This window comes from Maylandia zebra, linkage group LG12 (genome assembly GCF_041146795.1).
Source record: "Maylandia zebra isolate NMK-2024a linkage group LG12, Mzebra_GT3a, whole genome shotgun sequence".
Classification (NCBI taxonomy): Eukaryota; Metazoa; Chordata; class Actinopteri; order Cichliformes; family Cichlidae; genus Maylandia; species Maylandia zebra.
The window spans coordinates 7,792,875-7,813,126 of NC_135178.1; the positions used below are offsets into that span (position 1 = coordinate 7,792,875).

Below are 20,252 nucleotides of genomic sequence, written 5' to 3' on the forward strand. Positions count from 1 at the left end.
AAACAACAAAAAAGAACATAATCCACCTTTTCATGAAACTGGACACACTTGATATTGTCAAAGACATTGAGAAGGTGGGCCTGGATGGTGTGGGAGTCAGAGGCCTGGCCCAGGATCTCCAGCAGGGCAGGATCAGAGACAAAGAAGAAACGAGGAAACAGCAGACGCTTCTTCTCCAGATAACTGTTTGACCACATAATTTTAAAAAAATCAATACAAAGTATCATCTGACAGACAATACAATAAACCAGATAGTTAACTGTACAGCATAAAAAAGGAAATCAGTCACTTCACTTACCCTCACTACTGATTATCGTTTAAAATCTTCTACCTTTATTTTGGTGGTTAAGTTCATTAGAACCTAAAAATAAGGGCCATGGTGGTGTTTTAAGTTTTTTCTACTCACCCTGTTAGAGACTTCTGACAGATCTCCAGCTGTTCGAGGAGATGTGGAAGCAGCTGTCCCATGGTCTCATCCCCCACGCATGACTGTACCACATTGGGCATTTCATGGGCTCGCATCATGATCTTCACCCATGACTTATCAATGTTAGAGAAACGCTTTGCTTCCTAAAAAGATTGAGTTAGTCAATTATCTCATGATCACTGTTTGACTGTTTTATTATTTTATTTTGTATTTGGTTATTTCTTTTAAATGCTTGGACGCTGTTTGGCGCTGATTTTAGAATTAAGCTCGTAAAACAATCTTACAAAGGCAACATTTCACTATTATTTCTTCTTCTTTTAAATGTCAAAACACTGTGGCCTGAAAACATTGCCTGGACCAGTGATTTATTTTGCTCAAGAGACTGAAATATAATTTTTGAAAATGAAAATAAAAGAAACTCAACGCCTGGCACATTAATGCACTACTGCACCTAAACACCCAGAATATTGTCCAGAAATCTGATAATGATGTAAAGATAGAATTTTTTTATGTAAATTGTGTAACTGCAAATGAGTAATTTCAGTTCAGTTCACTTGTTTGCCTTTTAAACTGAAATTGCCTTTTAAACTGCATTTGGAGTCCATGTTTAAGCCTGATAACCAATATGAATCACATCCTGAAATGTTGTTCACCTTAGGCAACTGTTTGGCGATATCTCCACCCACAAACACAGCCTCCAGATAGATCCACAGGTTCTGGACAGTCATCCAGTGCTCGATAATATCAGTGGTGTTGGAGAGATTCTGAACCCACTTCTGAATCTGGGCTTTAAATGGGGTGTTGTACCTGAAAAAGAAGGTAAATCTTCACGTTCGCCTTACTTAGGGACGCACACCTGTGTGTGGCTCGTCTAATGTCTAGATTTCCCACAGCTGTGGAAGAAGATCATCACTACCGACACTAATGATAATGACACTCAACACTGCCGTACCGGTTGCTCATAAGGGATCCCAAGATCATTAGGCTATCCTCCATGCTGGCAATGATCTCTGATGTGCTGTCTCCTCTCAGCAGCAACTCCCCACGGGTCTTAAAACTGGCAAATGTAAAAGTCTTGTTGTCCCACTCAGCGATCACTTGCTTCAGCTTTTGTTCAATATCACGCTCTTTCACAGCACTGATGCAGATATCCTGCACAAGAATCCCGCCCCCCAAATGTTTTTAAATGTTAGCAATAAAAATGCTGATGGCAAACAGATGCATATGCACTGAAAAAACAGGATTGGTGTTTGCACTGAACAGGACCACCTATCAGTTAATTCAATATATTACTCTTTAAACTTTTTAAATGTTTTCATTTCCTCCAAACAATTTTCCAAACTTGTATTTTATTTGGAATTTATTATATCAAATAAAAAAGAAAACACATTGAATTAGCAGCTAATGATTCGTTTGTACCTCAATCTCTTCTTTATACTTGAGTAGAGGAGCCTCCATTATGTTACGCAGCTTGAATGTATCAGTTTCCACCTCAAAGGTATGGCCAGTCACCTGGATACAAAACAGGACAAATTACAGCTATTATCATTATCATTAGGGTCTGGTGATGACTTGATTTCAGTCAATAACATTCAGTTGCAGTGCTACACCAGTGGCCATGTTTCACTAACCTCCGTTATCCTCTTCCAGTGCCGGGCCATCATTGCTTTGTTAGTCATGAGTTCCAGCAGGGGGCAGCACTCACTGAATTCATCAATCGTTTTCTTCAGATCCTGAAAGGCCTGCCACTCTTTCAGAGCACGAGGCAGTTTTCGACACCTGGTAGTTCACAGGACGTGACAGTCAAACTCATATTTATTGTCTTCTTTCTAAACTACACTTTAGCTTTGCTGAAGTCAAGTAAAGTTGACATGAACTAGATTAGATGTATAGTTGACATTTTGTTTGTTAAAGGAAAAGTATTACAACACACTTCAAGTTTGGTATTAACGCTACAAGAGTCATTGGATTGGACAACTTGTTGAGTATCCTTCCTTACTAGCACAGAGCAAAAGTTCATGCATCAGTGTCTGTTCATAGCGTCACTCAACCAAATCAACACCTCCACAACAGATAGCTGACATTTCTGCCAGAGGAAACAAATATCCTCTCTTCTTCAGCTCTGACTATAGCTCTATATTTTCCTTCTGACTGCTTCTAATGTTTATCTAGATTTTCATTGTCAAGTAATCCCTTCCAGCTATATTAAAACTTGTTCTTAATTTCTTTAGGTAAAATAAACTAGCCTGTAGCCTATTAGCTTCTTTCCCCTTCAGTGTCTATTTGACACATGCTGGACAAATGTGACCACATAAAGGGCAAAGATTAGCTTTGCATTGTGAGACTGAAATATTAATGCAGTGTTGATGAAGAACAGGAAGCTTTGTTTCTGCCACTGGAAAAAAAAACAACTTTTTTTGTTGTTATGTAAAACTTTTGGGTTAGTATTTCGAAATTATAACATCTCGAAACAAGTTTCCATATTGTAGCAAGTGAGAGGAAGCAGTTTCTTTAATGCCTGAAAATAAGAGTGATGTTTATGGATGGACTAATGAAAATCATTTAATTTAATTCTGCTTTTTTTTTTTCTCTTTGTGATGTCACCAATTCCTGCAGTAATGAGAGGGCTTGATTACACAGTATGAGAAGGTTATTTTCTCACATAGTCAGTTTTGTTTGTTTCCAGTTCAGCTTCTTTCCTGAAAACGTCTCCTTCTTCATTAACATATTTTAAGCTCATGTTACTACATCTACAGTTAAAAGAGTTCAACAGTTGCTTGAATAAAAAACAAACAAATAAATTGCCAAACCTCGTCTGAAAGTCGAGCAGCTCATTATTAATCTTCTCGATGCAGATGTCAGCCCAGAGGATATCATAGTAGCCATTAACTGTATCGATGACATTGTTGTAAAGGCCGTACAACTTCTGCAGCAGAGCCAGTTGCTTCCTAATCTCCAATAGCTGAGGATGCTGGGTAACAGGAAGTCCAAAGAGCTCTTCGCCTCCCGTGTAAGTGATGTACTTCCTGAACAGGTTGTCAAATCGATTCTGAAGAGGAGAAGAGCTACGATTAGGTACAGCTTACGCTCTGATGGACTTTAAAACATTACACATTTGAGGTAAAACATTTGCAATTATCTGAGTATAATTTATACAGAATAAAAAATCTGTCTTTTGCTAACCATGAAATAGAAACTGTAACAGTATAATAATAGTAATAATAATAATAAAAATATAATAGCTCTTTTAACATCAGTTTCAAGTAACTACTTTTCTGAGGCATCAGGTCAATGCAGGATCTAAATATTTACTAACTGACAGAGAGACAAAATAATTAATCACTAACCAACCTGGAACATGATCAGCCGGTCACTGGCATCTTGGGGTGCAAGTCCCACAACCATGGGACCATCCTTAAACAGAGAGGGAAAAGTGTCATTTTAGTAGCTATTATTAAAACTAACCTTAACTGTAATTAACTGAGCATTTATTTGTTGAATTAAAATAAAAAGTTTAATTGAAACAGAGCAAACAGCCATAGATACTTTACCTTTTCATAATCTTGATAAAAGTGTTGGCAGTCTTCCAGAAAGGTCTCCACATTGCTGACCAGTTCTTCTCTGAAGTTTGGCTGCAAGGCGACCAGCTCGTTCTGCACCTCTGTGCTCCGGGACAAGAGCTTTTCCCAAGTGTAGCGCAGAGTATCCACTTTTTCAGCCTCCTCTTTAGCCACTGACAGTTCATACTTATGGAGCATGGCATAGGACTCCTGTGAGGAAAAATAAGATACTAAGTCTTCCACCTGACAAAAACTAGAATGTGCAAATGTGTAATTATTTCTTTCTGAGCTTCTTGTACAGACTCATAAAGTCAAACAGCTAAAAATGTCTCTTTCCCACTGTGTGTATTTGTGTGTATAAAAAGAGCTTCGATAAATATGTGATGTTGTGGTTTACCTCTATGGGCCCAACTTGAAAATCAATAGATATCTGGTGCTCTCTGATCTCCTTCAGTGCGGCCATGGCAATACGAATATCATCCAGGTCTTTGATCTGTCGATTCAGTTTCTTTCCTGCTTCATCTACAAAAGCAAAAATGTGCTCCATCTCTGAGCGACATTTCCTGTTACAGTAAAGTCCGTAGTCCACCATCCAATTCTTGATTTCAGCAGAGAGGGACATCTTTAAGGGTGCTGGCAGGAAGTAATATGAGCATGCAGAGAGCATCATTTAACTTGCTGAAAATCTCAAAAATCTCATTCATGCCGGTTTTAAATTTGTAACTTAATAAGACCTGTGAATAGCGCCAAGGCTCCTACAGCAATATACTCTGGTTCAGAGTTTACTTCCAGCTCTAGATCTCGATAGAAAAGAATCTGGCTCTCAAACTCCGATAACAAGGGACTCCCCTCGATAAATCTGTTCAAAACACAAACAAAAATAGCACTAGTGCGATGTCAGATAAGCAGATTTATATAGAAACCATACATTTCAACGTACTTCCTCATGGTCTCTTCACGGTCTTTCCTCCAGATGTGATGGTAACGGCTAAAGTGATGTAGAGCGGTCACCACTTCCTGCACATTAATATCAACAGGAGAATATGAAATGAAGTGCACTTATAGAAAAATAAAAGACATTTATATTCATTAAATATACAGAAATATAGATGAAAATATCTGTTGTAAATGTGGGATAAAGAAATATAAAAAGTGTATGGCATGATTTAATAAAAGACAGCTAAGTTTGGATTAGTTTCATATAAAAAATAGCTTAATTAAGTGCCATGTACCTTTTTACTGGAGGTGATAGAGGTGCTAAGTACAGAGATTAGCTTGGCTATTTCCTTGTTCTCAGACACACTCTTGTAGTAATTTCTGGCTTGGAACGGGATGGCCTGGATCATAGAAGCTGACATGTCTGAGGTACTGCCATCTGAAAATGACAGAATTTCACAGAAAACACATTGAGCAGAAATGATGGACATTATTCTTCCAAATATTAACTTCTGGGCTTTTAAAATAATTATATGTTACAGGTCTTTTTACAAGAGAACATGTTAATAATGGAATTACTTCCATTTAGTTTTTCTCTCTCTGTATATATAATTTCTAAAAGTAAAATGTGCTTTTCATAGTGGAAATTGATTATCCCTGCCGCTTTCTAATTAAATATGTATTTAATTTGCATTAAATATGAAATTCTTGAATATTTTCCTCCCCAAGCAATATTATGTGTTTCTGCCCCTGGTCAGATATTTGCTTGCTCTGCTGAGCTGTAAAATCGAGTTGTAATTGTATGCTGAAAACAGCAAATCTTAAAATTTTAAAAATGAGTGAGCTGACACAGTTGGGAGCTGTTGAAGGTCTGAGGTTAAGCTATGAAAGTGATAATGTTCTCTATTACCAGCCAAGCTTCTGTATGTTGTTGCTCCGTCCTCTGTTTCGCTCTCAGAGCTGTCTTGTTTCAGTGCTGCCATTCGCCTTTCATTCATTTGTCTCTGGAAAGGGGAATGTAAAACCTCCGGGTTTATTTAGTACACTGCTGGACCACGACAATATTAGTTTAAAAAGAGCAGTTCTAACAGTTTATTACAGTTATCAAGCTAAATGTCACAAATTGATTTTTCCTTTATTCACCTTAGATATCCTTTCTTTGCTCCACTGGCTGACTCCTTTGCTGACACTGACTACACACTCTACAGCGCGGTTTAGAGCCTGTTGAACCTCCTCCAAAGCTGGAACCATGACAATGTTAGGGATGGAAAGGGTCATGTTTACTCTGAAGATTGCATGGTGATCGCTGCTTTTGCCATGGCTGGTTGGGACACTTGCAGCTTCAGAGGGAGAGAAGGGTAACACACATAAAGTATTGGAATAGACATTTTATGAGCTTATTTTAAATATTTTAGGCCTTTACAGAAATATAGCAAACAATTAAACAAGACGCACCAGAGAAGTGTATGAGCGAGGACGTATGTATGCGCTTGCGCAACATCTCAAGGGTGTTGCGTGTCACTTTGAGCAAGGCATCCACATTACGGTGGTTGAAGTAGGACAGCAGCTCCTGGGCTTCCTGCTCCATCACTTCCATCAAGTCCCTCTTCTTCTTCCTCCTCACCAACGGAGAAGAAGGACCAACACTAGCAGAACGTAGCAGCGTGTTTCTGGAGAAGAGACGCTCGTCATCACCTAAGAAGGTGACACGTTTACAGTCAATACGAACACCTTCAGCAACACTTCACCTTGAATAAATCAGCATTATAATAAAAGTAAAAACAACAAGGTCCTAAAAAAGGTAATCCCCTTTCCTTTAAAAACCTTTGAACTGCCTTTTTTAACTTGTCTCTTACAGCATTGAATCATAATTATCACACTGTATTGTGTTTGATCGTGAAAGGAAACTGTCAGCATACCTTCACTGTCATTGTGGTCTATGGTCTTGCTCTCTGTGCAGCTTTCTTCCTCAAACTTCTCCACCTCCTCTCTCTGATTGTGGTCAAACTCTAGCAGCATGTTGATCAGTTCATTAGCTGCCTCCTCCACCAGTGAGCTCTTCATGTTCACTTTCTGGGCTTGTCTTATGCAAAGGTCCTAGACACATGCAGATATACAGTTCAGTTCAATGTAATTAATCTTTAGAATAAGAAATAATGTTTAAATACAGAAAAAAGTATTTTAAATGTGTGAGAATTACCAAAACCACTTAATAAATATTGATAGCATCTTTCAGATGTCTGCATAGTTACACAGACTTAGTAGAGCAACAATAACCCAGCGGATACTTTTATTTTATTTGTCTTCGTTTACCCTGGTGGTTTGAACAAACTCCTCACAGGTCACAGGCTCATCCTCTGGCAGGACACACAGGTTGGATATGCTCATCTCCTGCAGTACTGCTTCTATTCTAAACTCCACCAGGTCATTCACTCTGTCCATCAGCAACTCAAGATCAGCTAAACAGACAAAAAAACCACACAAAAGAGAAAGGGAGGGACACAAACCCACCAAAAATAAGGGAAAGAGGGAAAAATCAAGGGGAACTTGTTATGCGTTTGAACAAAGGAGAGAACAGTGATAAACAGACAATTCAGTATAAAAAAAGACAATGTGTAGAGAGAGAAAGAATCTATTGAATATATGAGTGTTACTTGTGAGAAAGCCACCTATGCAATAAATCCATTAATCACACGCAGCCAGTGCTGAGTTGCAGGAATGTCTCGTGTCAGCGTGTACAGGATCGATCTCGTTACATTTTTTGCTTACCCAACACTTTGTCGATGCGGTCGAGATACTTGTCAATATTCAGAGATGTCCAGTTGAGGGAGGTCAAACCCGGTTGTATAGCCTCATCCACCTGTCAAGTAAGTCATGTATGGTATGATGATGGTGATGCACTTTGTAAGCAACCTGCTGTGACAGTCAGTCTCATACCTGTCACCAGTTTAATGCTTAGAAAAGATTCATGACGAAACCAAGCAACAATAAAAAAGGATCTAACATTTTTTTGTGTGTTCTTCTGACTTACTAGAGACAACTGAAAATAAAAACATAAAATCAAATGAAATCAAATAAAATGAGTCCTATTTTGAACTTTTATGTAATCACATGACGCTCGATCATGGGATGCTGGGTTGGACTGAAATGCAGGACTTTGCAGAGAAATATAAAATCAAAACAAAGCTTTATTAGCTAGCACTGGCAAACATAATTTAGCTAACTGGAGCGCGCACAACATGAAGGATTTGACATCGACATGATAAAGAACAGAGGGAAACCATCCATCCTTAGACTACGATGACTGAGAACCTTCACAGACACATCCATCCATCCATTTTCTTACCCTTATCCGGGGCTGGGTCTTGGGGCAGCAGCCTAAGTAGAGAAGCTGAGACCTCCCTCTCCCCAGTCACCTCCTCCACTACCCAAAGCTCATGACCACAGGTGAGGGTAGGGACAAAAACTAACTTTGAGTCAAGCTCAGTTGCTTTGATCTCTTGCCCAAGATGTTGATTTTTTTTATTTTTACCAAAGTTCATTTTTTGGGTTAAATAAAAAACACTTTTTTGGACTTTAACCTGTGCCTGACTGTCCTTTACTGTTCGGTCAATCACTCTAGGATTCCCAATCCCAGCCGGCCACCTCGCGTCTCCAGGAGACTAGTTCCAGAGCCCAAGCCATTCACATCCACCATATCTAGCCGCTACCTCTCAACACTCACACACTAACTCAGGCTCCTTCTCCATGAGAGAGGTGACATTCCATGTCCCAATTGCTAGTTTTGGTAGCCGAGGGTCGGTCCACTTACCTTAGCTACATGTGGCATGGCCAGCTGTTCAAAGACACTCTGAATCTTGGCACGCACTCTAGTGTTCTCGCTCAACATCAGCTGAAATGAGATAGATGCATGTTGGAGCATTTTTGCAATCACACAAAAGGGATGAACTGAATTTTTCAGTTGACAATAAAATGGGTTTTTGTCGATTTTAGTCATTTTTAAAAATCTGTGTGGAATTTAAACACAATTCCAGGATGTTTTATACTCCTACAGGGAGTGCAGAATTATTAGGCAAGTTGTATTTTTGAGGAATAATTTTATTATTGAACAACAACCATGTTCTCAATGAACCCAAAAAACTCATTAATATCAAAGCTGAATGTTTTTGGAAGTAGTTTTTAGTTTGTTTTTAGTTTTAGCTATTTTAGGGGGATATCTGTGTGTGCAGGTGACTATTACTGTGCATAATTATTAGGCAACTTAACAAAAAACAAATATATACCCATTTCAATTATTTATTTTTACCAGTGAAACCAATATAACATCTCCACATTCACAAATATACATTTCTGACATTCAAAAACAAAACAAAAACAAATCAGCGACCAATATAGCCACCTTTCTTTGCAAGGACACTCAAAAGCCTGCCATCCATGGATTCTGTCAGTGTTTTGATCTGTTCACCATCAACATTGCGTGCAGCAGCAACCACAGCCTCCCAGACACTGTTCAGAGAGGTGTACTGTTTTCCCTCCTTGTAAATCTCACATTTGATGATGGACCACAGGTTCTCAATGGGGTTCAGATCAGGTGAACAAGGTGGCCATGTCATTAGTTTTTCTTCTTTTATACCCTTTCTTGCCAGCCACGCTGTGGAGTACTTGGACGCGTGTGATGGAGCATTGTCCTGCATGGAAATCATGTTTTTCTTGAAGGATGCAGACTTCTTCCTGTACCACTGCTTGAAGAAGGTGTCTTCCAGAAACTGGCAGTAGGACTGGGAGTTGAGCTTGACTCCATCCTCAACCCGAAAAGGCCCCACAAGCTCATCTTTGATGATACCAGCCCAAACCAGTACTCCACCTCCACCTTGCTGGCGTCTGAGTCGGACTGGAGCTCTCTGCCCTTTACCAATCCAGCCACGGGCCCATCCATCTGGCCCATCAAGACTCACTTTCATTTCATCAGTCCATAAAACCTTAGAAAAATCAGTCTTGAGATATTTCTTGGCCCAGTCTTGACGTTTCAGCTTGTGTGTCTTGTTCAGTGGTGGTCCTCTTTCAGCCTATCTTACCTTGGCCATGTCTCTGAGTATTGCACACCTTGTGCTTTTGGGCACTCCAGTGATGTTGCAGCTCTGAAATATGGCCAAACTGGTGGCAAGTGGCATCTTGGCAGCTGCACGCTTGACTTTTCTCAGTTCATGGGCAGTTATTTTGCGCCTTGGTTTTTCCACACGCTTCTTGCGACCCTGTTGACTATTTTGAATGAAACGCTCGATTGTTCGATGATCACGCTTCAGAAGCTTTGCAATTTTGAGACTGCTGCATCCCTCTGCAAGATATCTCACTATTTTTGACTTTTCTGTGCCTGTCAAGTCCTTCTTTTGACCCATTTTGCCAAAGGAAAGGACGTTGCCTAATAATTATGCACACCTGATATAGGGTGTTGATGTCATTAGACCACACCCCTTCTCATTACAGGGATGCACATCACCTAATATGCTTAATTGGTAGTAGGCTTTCGAGCCTATACAGCTTGGAGTAAGACAACATGCATGAAGAGGATGATGTGGACAAAATACTCATTTGCCTAATAATTCTGCACTCCCTGTAGTTACATGCAGCTTTGATCATTTGGTTGTTCACTGTATGCATTTTTGAAATTTTAGCTACAACTGTGTGCTATGCTCACCTGTATTCTATTGTAGTGTTTCTTAAAGACGTCCTGTTTTTGCAGCAGTAGAAGAGCAAAGGGAGGGATTGCCAAATTCATCTTTGTCATGCAGTTCACCTCTCTGATCTGCGTCAGAATCTCTGGGTCAAAGTTCACAAATAACTCGCCAGTTTCTGGAGATCTGACCAGAAGAGAGGCTTGCAGGCCAACTTTGGCATCCTCCATCTGCGTTGAGGTGTTTAGTGAGGTTTATGTGAAGAGATGCAGGGAAAATGTGTGAATAAGAGGGGAGAAAAGATGTTCATTCAGTTTGTGTTTCAGATCCTCAAACTAATTTTAATATTAGACAAAGATAACCCAAGTATGGACAAAATGTAGTTTTTTCCAGCAAGAACTGCAATGATTCTTTTATCTCGCTGTAGAAGAACTTTGCCTCTTTCTTGTTTACAGAATTGTTTTAATTCAGCCACACTAGAAGGTTTTCAAGGACAAGTCATGGCAAAACACCTCAATCTGATTTAACTCCAGACTTTGACCGGGCCACTCCAAACCCTTCATTTTGTTTATTTATTTATTTGTCATTTCCACTTTATTTGTCAGTGACCAAGCAAAAACAGAACCTCTGTAGAGAAAGGATGCATTGTACCAGATTTAGCTGCTAGCTTGTTTTCATCTGCAGCTCCTGAGACGTTGAGACATTCATAGGTGGACTTCCTGGTGTTTTTCACATCTGTTGTCCTGCTACATAACCCAATTACACTTCAGTTTGTGCCACTTCAAGGCACAAACTGATGGCCAGACATTGTCCTTCAGGAGCTGGTGTGATATTGCTTTTATGAAATGCTGCATTAGTTTTGTGCTGGATGTCACTCTCATCAGTCCACAAAATATATCGGGGAGCATTAAGATGTTTTTTGGCAGATCTGAGTTTGGCAACAGTGGGACTGATTTGATGAAAGAGTTTTCATAGTTGACAGTTTAGTTTTTACAATGGGGTTTAGTGTTTTAGCAATTCAGAAAAACTCTAATACACCTGTGCTTTTCCCAGCAACTGAGGCTTTTACCCTGCACAGTTTAAGGTATGATAAAGCACTGACCTTATAAATGGCACAAAATACACATTTTAGCTGGGAGCTGGTCATTCACAGGGGAAAGGCTCCATTGTACAACAACAACAACAGTAGTAATAGTAATAATAAATTATTATTAGTCAGGCAAGTATATCATATACCAAACATGCTTCCAAACTAATGACATTTTTTGCATTCTTCACATCAGGTCAAAATGTACTTTTTTTTAAAAAGTGACTGGCACTGCGGAAATGGATCTACAGCACCACTTAAGAAATTTTAATGAACTTCTAACAACTTATTTACAGCTTGAAATACGTGTATGACATTTATTACACACAGATTCAGTGAACCCAATCCAAAGAGGAAGTCTGGAAGTCCGCCATTTTGAATGTAAAATGACATTTTGGCACAGTTTTAGTGTTTTCCAGGCATCGCTGGTTTACACATTCGCCTGCAAAGTGAGAGGTCACTGGTTAAATTCCATTTGGTTACTTCAGGAACTTTTTGGGGTTACTTCAGAAAGGGACATCTTTGTCAAAGCCATGTTTGTGGTGGAATTTTGATCATTTATCACTGGACATAAGATTTTCATCTCTAAAAATGTATTTTGTCCAGTCTGTCCCAAACTTCACACTTTTGATGACAGTCTGGCGACGACTACATGCCAATATCTGGTCACACATGGTGCCACAGTTCTCATATAACATTTTAATCAAGACTACCCCACTGTGATTGAAGCATTTCTTGCAAAACAATCATAACCAAACAAAACCTTTCCTGTTCTGTAAATGAACAGTAGGACAAAATGATTACTAGTCATTGCGGAAAGCACAATTAATGTTTTTGTTTACATCGTTGGAACGAGGAAAAATTCCCCCACCACAAAAACAGAAATACTCATGAAAGCAACCTGTAGTGCAAACACGAGGGCTGAATTTATTACTTCCTGCACTAGAAACCTGCCGATGTTGCTGATATGGATAGATCACCAGTCTTCCTTGTCTTTATCTTATTATCTCCTGTTGAGATGTCGCAGCAGAAAATGCAGCCTGGCCTGTTGAAACATTGTTTTTTTTTAGTGTTTCAACTGAAAAAATAGAATGCCTTTGATCCAAATGGAATGCATCTTGTGAAAAAAGGTGACATCTTGTGACATCACAAGATGATGACATAGATCCTTTGTTATGTCATCATCTTGCTGAGAGAAAAAACCCTTAAATAGGAGCTTTGCTCTGTTAAACTTTAATGCTCAACGGACCTTGACCTGACAGCAAGCAAACCCTTTTTGGAGAGTTTTGAGAGAATTTTACTTAGCAATTCACCGACCAAGCCGACACATTTCACCATGTCAGCTCACCCATCCTTCAGCTCAAATGAGCTTGGATTAGTTAAAGGGAGCATTTTGGGAAAGCACTACAAGGTAGAGGCTTTCCTCGGAGAAGGGGGCTTTGGTATTGTAGCCAAATGTCGTGATACCATGACTAACCGAGCTGTGGCTATTAAAGTGAACAAGAGCCGCCCTGATATTCTGCAACAGGCGAAATTGGAAATTTTCATCCTGGAGCAGCTGCGAAGGTTGGATTCAGATGCCGCCAACATTGTTCAATGGAACGGCTTTTTTCACGACGGAGAGCGGGTTTGCCTGAAATTTGAACTCCTTGATCAATGCCTGAGGGACTACATATGGGACCGGAAAAACCACTGTCTCCCCATAAGCGAAGTCAGGCCAATTTTAGGTCAACTGACAAATGCTCTGTCCCACCTGGGTTCTGTGGGAATGGTGCACGCTGACCTCAAACCTGGAAACATCATGGTTGTAAACCGCCATGAGTCTCCCATCAAAGTCAAACTTATAGACTTTGGCCTCGCATGTCCTGCGTCTGCAGTGATGCCTGGTGACCGTGTGGGGACGGTTGGTTATTGTGCACCTGAGGTTATGCTTGGCCTTCCTTACAATGAAGCAATTGACATGTGGTCTCTGGGGCTGGTAGCTGTGGAGCTTGCTACAGGGCTGCCACTCTACCCTGGAAATGAAGACTATGATGTTTTGAAATTCATCATAGAGACTCAGGGTCAGCCACCAGATCATGTTCTAGACTCTGGCGTCTACACTGAAGACTATTTCATTGAAGACAAAGACAAGCAACAGCGCTGGACATTTAAGACTGACCAACAATTTCAGTATGAGACAGGATATGAGTCCCTGGAGACAAGATGCATAAAACTGACGCGTCTGGATGACCTTGAACAAATAATAATGTTTAGACGAGGACCAGAAGCTGGCCAACGCTTATTTGTCAGCTTAATTAAACAGATGTTGGCCTTGGATGCACACCAGCGGATAACACCCTCGGAGGTTCTCCGGCATCCCTTTTTCAGCCCTAAGAGTTCCCTGTGCATTGACATGAGTGCTGAAATATCACAAAACCCTGTGGTCTTTCAGCACCCTTCAAACTTGGAAAGCAAGAGATCACAGAAAATCAACTGCAGTTTTCAAAACTCGGTTGAATTTTCTCAGCAAGTATTCGTCCACACATCAGCCAGTCCATCATTCAGCTCAGATGAGCTTGAATTAGTTAAAGGGAGCATTTTGGGAAAGCACTACAAGGTAGAGGCTTTCCTCGGAGAAGGGGGCTTTGGTATTGTAGCCAAATGTCGCGACACAACAACCAACCAAGCTGTTGCCATTAAAGTCAACAAGAGCGACCCTGATATTCTGCAACAGGCACATGTGGAAATTTTCATCCTGGAGCAGCTGCGAAGGTTGGATCCAGATGCCGCCAACATTGTTCAATGGAACGGCTTTTTCCACGACGGACAGCGGGTTTGCCTGAAATTTGAACTCCTTGATCAATGCCTGTGGGACTACATAGGGGACCGGAATAAACAGGGTCTCCCCATAAGCGAAGTCAGGCCAATTTTAGGTCAAATCACAAATGCTCTGTCCCACCTGAGTTCTGTGGGAATAGTGCACGCTGACCTCAAACCTGGAAACATCATGGTTGTAAACCGCCATGAGTCTCCCATCAAAGTCAAACTTATAGACTTTGGCCTCGCATGTCCTGCGTCTGCAGTGATACCTGGTGACTTTGTGGGGACGGTTGGTTACTGTGCACCTGAGGTTATGCTTGGCCTTCCTTACAATGAAGCAAGTGACATGTGGTCTCTGGGGCTGGTGGCTGTGGAGCTTGCTACAGGGGTGCCACTCTACCCTTCGGAGAATGACTATGATTATCTGAAATTCATCATAGAGACTCAGGGTCAGCCACCAGATCATGTGCTAGACTCTGGCGTGTACACTGAAAACTATTTCATTGGAGACAAATACAAGCAACAGCGCTGGACATTTAAGACGGAAGAACAATATAAAGGCTCTGTTCCAGGGACAGGACATGAATCCCTGGAGACAAGATACATAATACTTACACGTCTGGATGACCTTGAACAGCTAATGATGTTTAGACGAGGACCAGAAGCGGGCCAACGCTTATTTGTCAGCCTAATTAAACAGATGTTGGCCTTGGATGCACACCAGCGGATAACACCCTCTCAGGTTCTCCGGCATCCCTTTTTCAGCCCTGGCCTCTCTAAAAGGTTCCCATGTATCAACATTGAAAGACCATACTGAATCAGTCTCCAGCATGGCATCTTCCACCCTGGACAAAAGTGATAAAAATACAAACTGGGGTTGGAAAATGACATTAACAGCAAATTACAATGCAAAAATTAATTAAGCTGCTCCAAAAATGATCACTTTGGCTTCTTTTTTTTAAATTTTCACTCCCCCCACCCCAACCAGTCGTGGCAGAGGGCTGTCCCTTCCTGAGCCTGGCTCTGTTGAAGGTTTCTTCCTTTTTAAAGGGAGTTTTTCCTTCCCACTGTCGCTAAATGCTTGCTCATAGGGAAATCTTCTGATTGTTGGAGTGGCCAAAACTCTAGGGGAAGTAGCAATTCTTGTGAAAATTTAAAAAAAAAAGCCTACCAATCTTCAAAGCGCAGCAGTGGACACCTTACCATCACATCAGTCCTTCAATCAGACCTAAAACACCACCTTTACAGAAATAAATTCCATACAAATTGGAAATAAATTGCGTAATAATTGTTGTTTTTGATTGTTTATAAATATATAGAGCTACCCTTCAGCCTCCTAGTAGACATACCTGTGTTATGAATGTGAAACTCCTCTGATTTTCAGAAAAGTTGACCTCTGACCTTGAAGTCAAGGTCATTGAGATTTAAGCTTCACAGAGATTTTCAGTAGATGCAACCATGGTATTGACTTGAAAATTCTACACTATCAAAGACTTAGGTGCCCACAGCACCTCGCCATATACAAAAGATTTTTCTATTCATTTATGTATTATTAGTTTATTTATTTCTTCATCCCGCTCTCTCTCTTTTTTTTAATTCACCTTTCTGTTGCGATGCTCTGGACATTTCTAAACCCCACAAGTTCAGCCTCAATTTTCAACCCAATTTTCCTATACTTTCACTTGAACACGTCCAGCCTTCACCTCTCACCGGTCCTCGTCCCCTCTTCTCACAGCTTCCTGTGTGGCCTCCCAAATCAAACACAGGCCCAAATCAGCCGTTTCTTCTTCTCTGTTCATTCTCTCTTCATCTTTTCAGTCTTTTCTTGGCGGTTAACTCCCAGCATGGCAAATATGAACTCAGACAGTCCAATGCAGTGCTTTCACACAGTCATGTCACTGGTACACTTTCCAGCTTGTAATTCAGAGCACATGTTCCATTAACATACATGCTGCTGGACCCTTCAGTGTTTTAGGTCAGTTGTACTGTCTTCTGCCTGCTGTTAATTCTTCAAATCTACGGTGTTGTTCTGTCTGTTTTCTGTCTTCATCAGGAGATTGACTGTCCTTTAAGCTTCTTCTCAGGATAAGGGCAGGATGAGAGGTGAAGCTGTAAAATTTCAGCCAAAGCCTGGCCTGTTTGTCGTTCCAATTATGTTAATCTATCATTTTGCCGCTGTACTCATCTGAGGTTGAGCCAAGTCCATGGGCACCTGTATTAACACACTAAGACATTTATTTAATATCATTTTCATTACTATTTCTTAGCACTTTCACTCTCTAATTCCTCTGTTTTCCTTTTGAAACGTCTCTCACAAGCTCACAAGCTATATTCAGACTTCCTGCTTCACTTCCTGCCAGACACACACACACACACACACACACACTCTTCACTTTACTGGATTTTCATCCGTTTCTACAGCCTAATCAAGCTCTTATTTTATGTTCACACTCTATATACCCTCTGTAACTCTACTAATTCTAATATAAAAAGAATGCACCCTCAGTACAGAAAAACAGAAAAGTCAGTGATGCACAAATGTAGCAAAAATAGGAAACATTAGAACTGTAAATGTTTTCTTCCTTGTCTGCAGATTAACAGTCCACAGGTTGGGTGCTTGCACTCTGATTCGTTCCCTGGAGATGAAGGAGAGAGAGCTCAGAGGACAGCAAGATGGAGGAGTGAAGGAGAAGGTGGTGCAGCTCAGTGTCCAATCAGGAGTGAGCAGTTCTTTCACCACCTTCATTGCTGTCAACAAAGACAACAGAGAGGCGATCCAAGGACCTCTGCACCGCAGACATATTCTACCACCCTGTGAGGTTTGTTTAAAGCAAACAAAGCAATACCATGAAACTGTTAACAGCAGGATGTCAGAGTCAATAGAGAGGACTCAAAAGAGCAACTTCAAATCAAACTATTTATGTAGTAGGTGTTTCTTTGCCAATGTCTTTCCCCTGCATTAGAAAGTAATAAGCCAGATGGAAGTACAACACACATCTATGCATTTCTATAAAAACTGACCTGCCCTGAACTTATAATCTCTCTCTCTCTCTCTTTGTTTTTCCTTAAAGTGATGGCTGTCCATTCGTCCTGTAAAAGTTGTAAATATAAACCTGAATGAATGGGAGTAGAAACTGTGTGTGCGCATGAAGACATGCTTGTGTCGCTGAGATTGAACAGATTTATGTATGTTCACGTAGCCAAGTGATAATCATATATAATAATCACTGAATAGTAATAATGTTATTGAACAGGTTAAACATTTAGATATCACAAAAAGTTGCAAAAAAGCAAAAAAAACCCACACACAGCTGTGAAGTCAGCTGCACATGAATAACATTAGTACAATGACAACTTTAATCAGAGTGAGTTCAGAAGATCCAAAAGTGGGACACTAAAAACAAGCTAGTGAAAGCAAAAAGTGACTTTGAAAAATTTATTTCATAGAATTAAAGCACTGATAGGAAAAAAAACTAAACATGAGAAGAATGGCAATCCTGCAGCGACCAATCAAAGAAGACTGTAATGGCTGCATTGTAAAGAAGTGAGTGAAGAAAGCTGATTTTTTTTTAGTTTTTCTGAGATATGCAGAGTTTTAACGAACAATTTGAACACTATTATTCATTTACATTATTTGTTCTCAACAGAGATGGGCAGTAATGCGTTACAAGTAACGAGTTACTGTAATCCGATTACAGGCACTTGCCCTGGTGGCCATTCTTTCAGTGGGCATTTCTCAACAACAACTACAAACACTAGTGAAGTGAATGGGCATTTAATTAAATAATGAAACATTTAATTCAATAATTAATGGCATATTTAATTCATTCATTTTGTCACTCCTGGCCCTCCACACCTCACTGCCATGATTGTTTGTGTAGTTATTGGATTCTAAAACTACTAGAATAGAATAGAAAACACATAAGATGCAGTCTCTGTTTTTTCTTCACCTTATTAATTTGAACTGAACTGAAATAAATCCGTTCTTTTCTGTATGGTAATGACTAGGACCTGTCCCAGCTGTCTCTGGTGGATTCAGTATTGTCTCCAATGTTTCTGATAACTTCCAGTTTGGGAAGTTTCCCATGCAGGTGAGGAATGCAGTGACTGACAGACTACCCCTCCTTCATTTAGGACCCATGCCAAACACTGAGTAAAGACTTCCTTGCATTAAACCTGCATAGCTGTTTTCACATTTATAACAAATCACCTAAGTGACCGGCAGTGATCGTATAGTGCTCTGAGTTGTTGCCTAAACAAGCCCTCTTCAAATCGGAGTTACAGCAGAGAGAATATGGCACTGAAGCAATGATGACAGCTTTAATAACCTATTTTATCTTCAATTATTCTTGTATGAAATTCTCTTAAAGTAGCAACTGAATTTCAACCAACTCAGCTAGCTCTGCATATTTTATTTCCTCTGTTAAAATAAAATGTGGCGGAGCCCAGCTGTAATTGTACCTTGCATTAATATGGTGTATTATTGATGGTGACACAGCACTGCTTAGCATGTCGTCCTGAATCTCAGGTGTGCCAATGACCTGTGCAGTATATGAGGCACTAAAATCCTGGTGGATTTCTGGGATACGAACAGGACGGAGTCATGTGAGCTCTATCAATATTGCACCACTTACGTCTCAGACCTGTATTTATGTATTTATGCACTGAAATCACGCTGTAATATCCAGTTAACTGTCCACATTTGTACTCTGTTTTTCCATTTATTATATTTTTTTTCATTAATTTGTCTGAAAAAAGATCCACGTAGTAACCAAAGAGAGACTAAATCAATGGTCTCTAATAGCAGCCAAATTATAAGAGCTTTCATTAGTGATGGTGAGATGAAGCCTTGTGATGAACTGAAGCTTTCCATCCAACTGGTCGACTCATGGTTCGAAGCATTGTGACGATTCATTGGCTCTACTGCGCCATCAAGTGGACGATTAAAGTCAGACAGGCTCAATGATTATAATGATGTGATGTGTAAACCTCTAAACTTACAGTTTTTTCTGAATGCTTAAACCCTAACTGTGATTCCTGTAGCACAATCTCTAAAACTATTCAGACTTATAGCAAAACCACTCACTGAGTTTGCAAAACTAAAAGCACATAAACTGCTTTGCACTCAGTTTGCAATTTTGTAACACACACTTTGCAAAACGGTAGGCACAATTCACTGCACAACACTCAATTACCAAATTTCCAACACACTCCTAGCAAAAGTATACACATGTATGGCTATCATTAACACTAATTTGCCAACTGTCTGGCACACTTTCACATGTGAAAACTTTTTTAGATAATTAGTTCACTTTGCAATCAGCCTAAGCACTATAATACAGGTAAGCTGTGTGTGCGGAGTACAATGGAGGGAGCAGAAAGAGTGAGAAGTAGAGGAGGCCGAGGAAGAGGACGTGGAGGTGAAGAAGTAGGATGAAGAGGATGACAAGGACAAGGAGGAGCAAGAGGAAGACGAGGAGGGGGGAGAGGAAGATGAGGAGGGGGGAGAGGAAGGGTAGGAAGAGTAAGAAATAGAATTGCTGATGACAATAGTGGACCATGTAATCAACCATGTAATCAACCGTGGAATGACCCTGAGGGTAGCTGGCCAACGGGTCCAGCCTAACTCGAGCCGCTACACTGTAGCAAGTACCATAAGGACATCTTGAAATGAGAATCGGTTAGTACAGTCACTTCGCACAAAGATTTGTAGCACTGCCATATGCCAATGAGAAACACACCAATACCATTGATGTAAAAATACTGAA

General features: G+C 40.3%; 1 protein-coding gene across 1 annotated transcript in view; it reads right to left on the reverse strand.

Annotated features, from left to right (window-relative positions):
• The window catches only part of LOC101478973 (dynein axonemal heavy chain 5), a 90,081-nt gene extending 79,256 nt beyond the window's left edge, over positions 1-10,825 (reverse strand). Inside the window, exons 1-21 of the mRNA XM_076890643.1 lie at positions 10,619-10,825; positions 8,735-8,815; positions 7,693-7,783; positions 7,237-7,382; positions 6,843-7,020; positions 6,370-6,618; positions 6,067-6,263; positions 5,834-5,927; positions 5,220-5,362; positions 4,928-5,004; positions 4,722-4,846; positions 4,385-4,620; positions 3,979-4,197; positions 3,779-3,841; positions 3,238-3,476; positions 2,059-2,206; positions 1,847-1,939; positions 1,380-1,579; positions 1,081-1,234; positions 407-570; positions 27-183 (exon numbers count right to left, since the gene is read on the reverse strand). Of these exons, the coding sequence (XP_076746758.1) occupies positions 27-183; positions 407-570; positions 1,081-1,234; positions 1,380-1,579; positions 1,847-1,939; positions 2,059-2,206; positions 3,238-3,476; positions 3,779-3,841; positions 3,979-4,197; positions 4,385-4,620; positions 4,722-4,846; positions 4,928-5,004; positions 5,220-5,362; positions 5,834-5,927; positions 6,067-6,263; positions 6,370-6,618; positions 6,843-7,020; positions 7,237-7,382; positions 7,693-7,783; positions 8,735-8,815; positions 10,619-10,825 (3,261 nt within the window). The remainder of the gene's footprint in view (positions 1-26; positions 184-406; positions 571-1,080; positions 1,235-1,379; positions 1,580-1,846; positions 1,940-2,058; positions 2,207-3,237; positions 3,477-3,778; positions 3,842-3,978; positions 4,198-4,384; positions 4,621-4,721; positions 4,847-4,927; positions 5,005-5,219; positions 5,363-5,833; positions 5,928-6,066; positions 6,264-6,369; positions 6,619-6,842; positions 7,021-7,236; positions 7,383-7,692; positions 7,784-8,734; positions 8,816-10,618) is intronic.
• Positions 10,826-20,252: the final 9,427 nt, after the last annotated feature.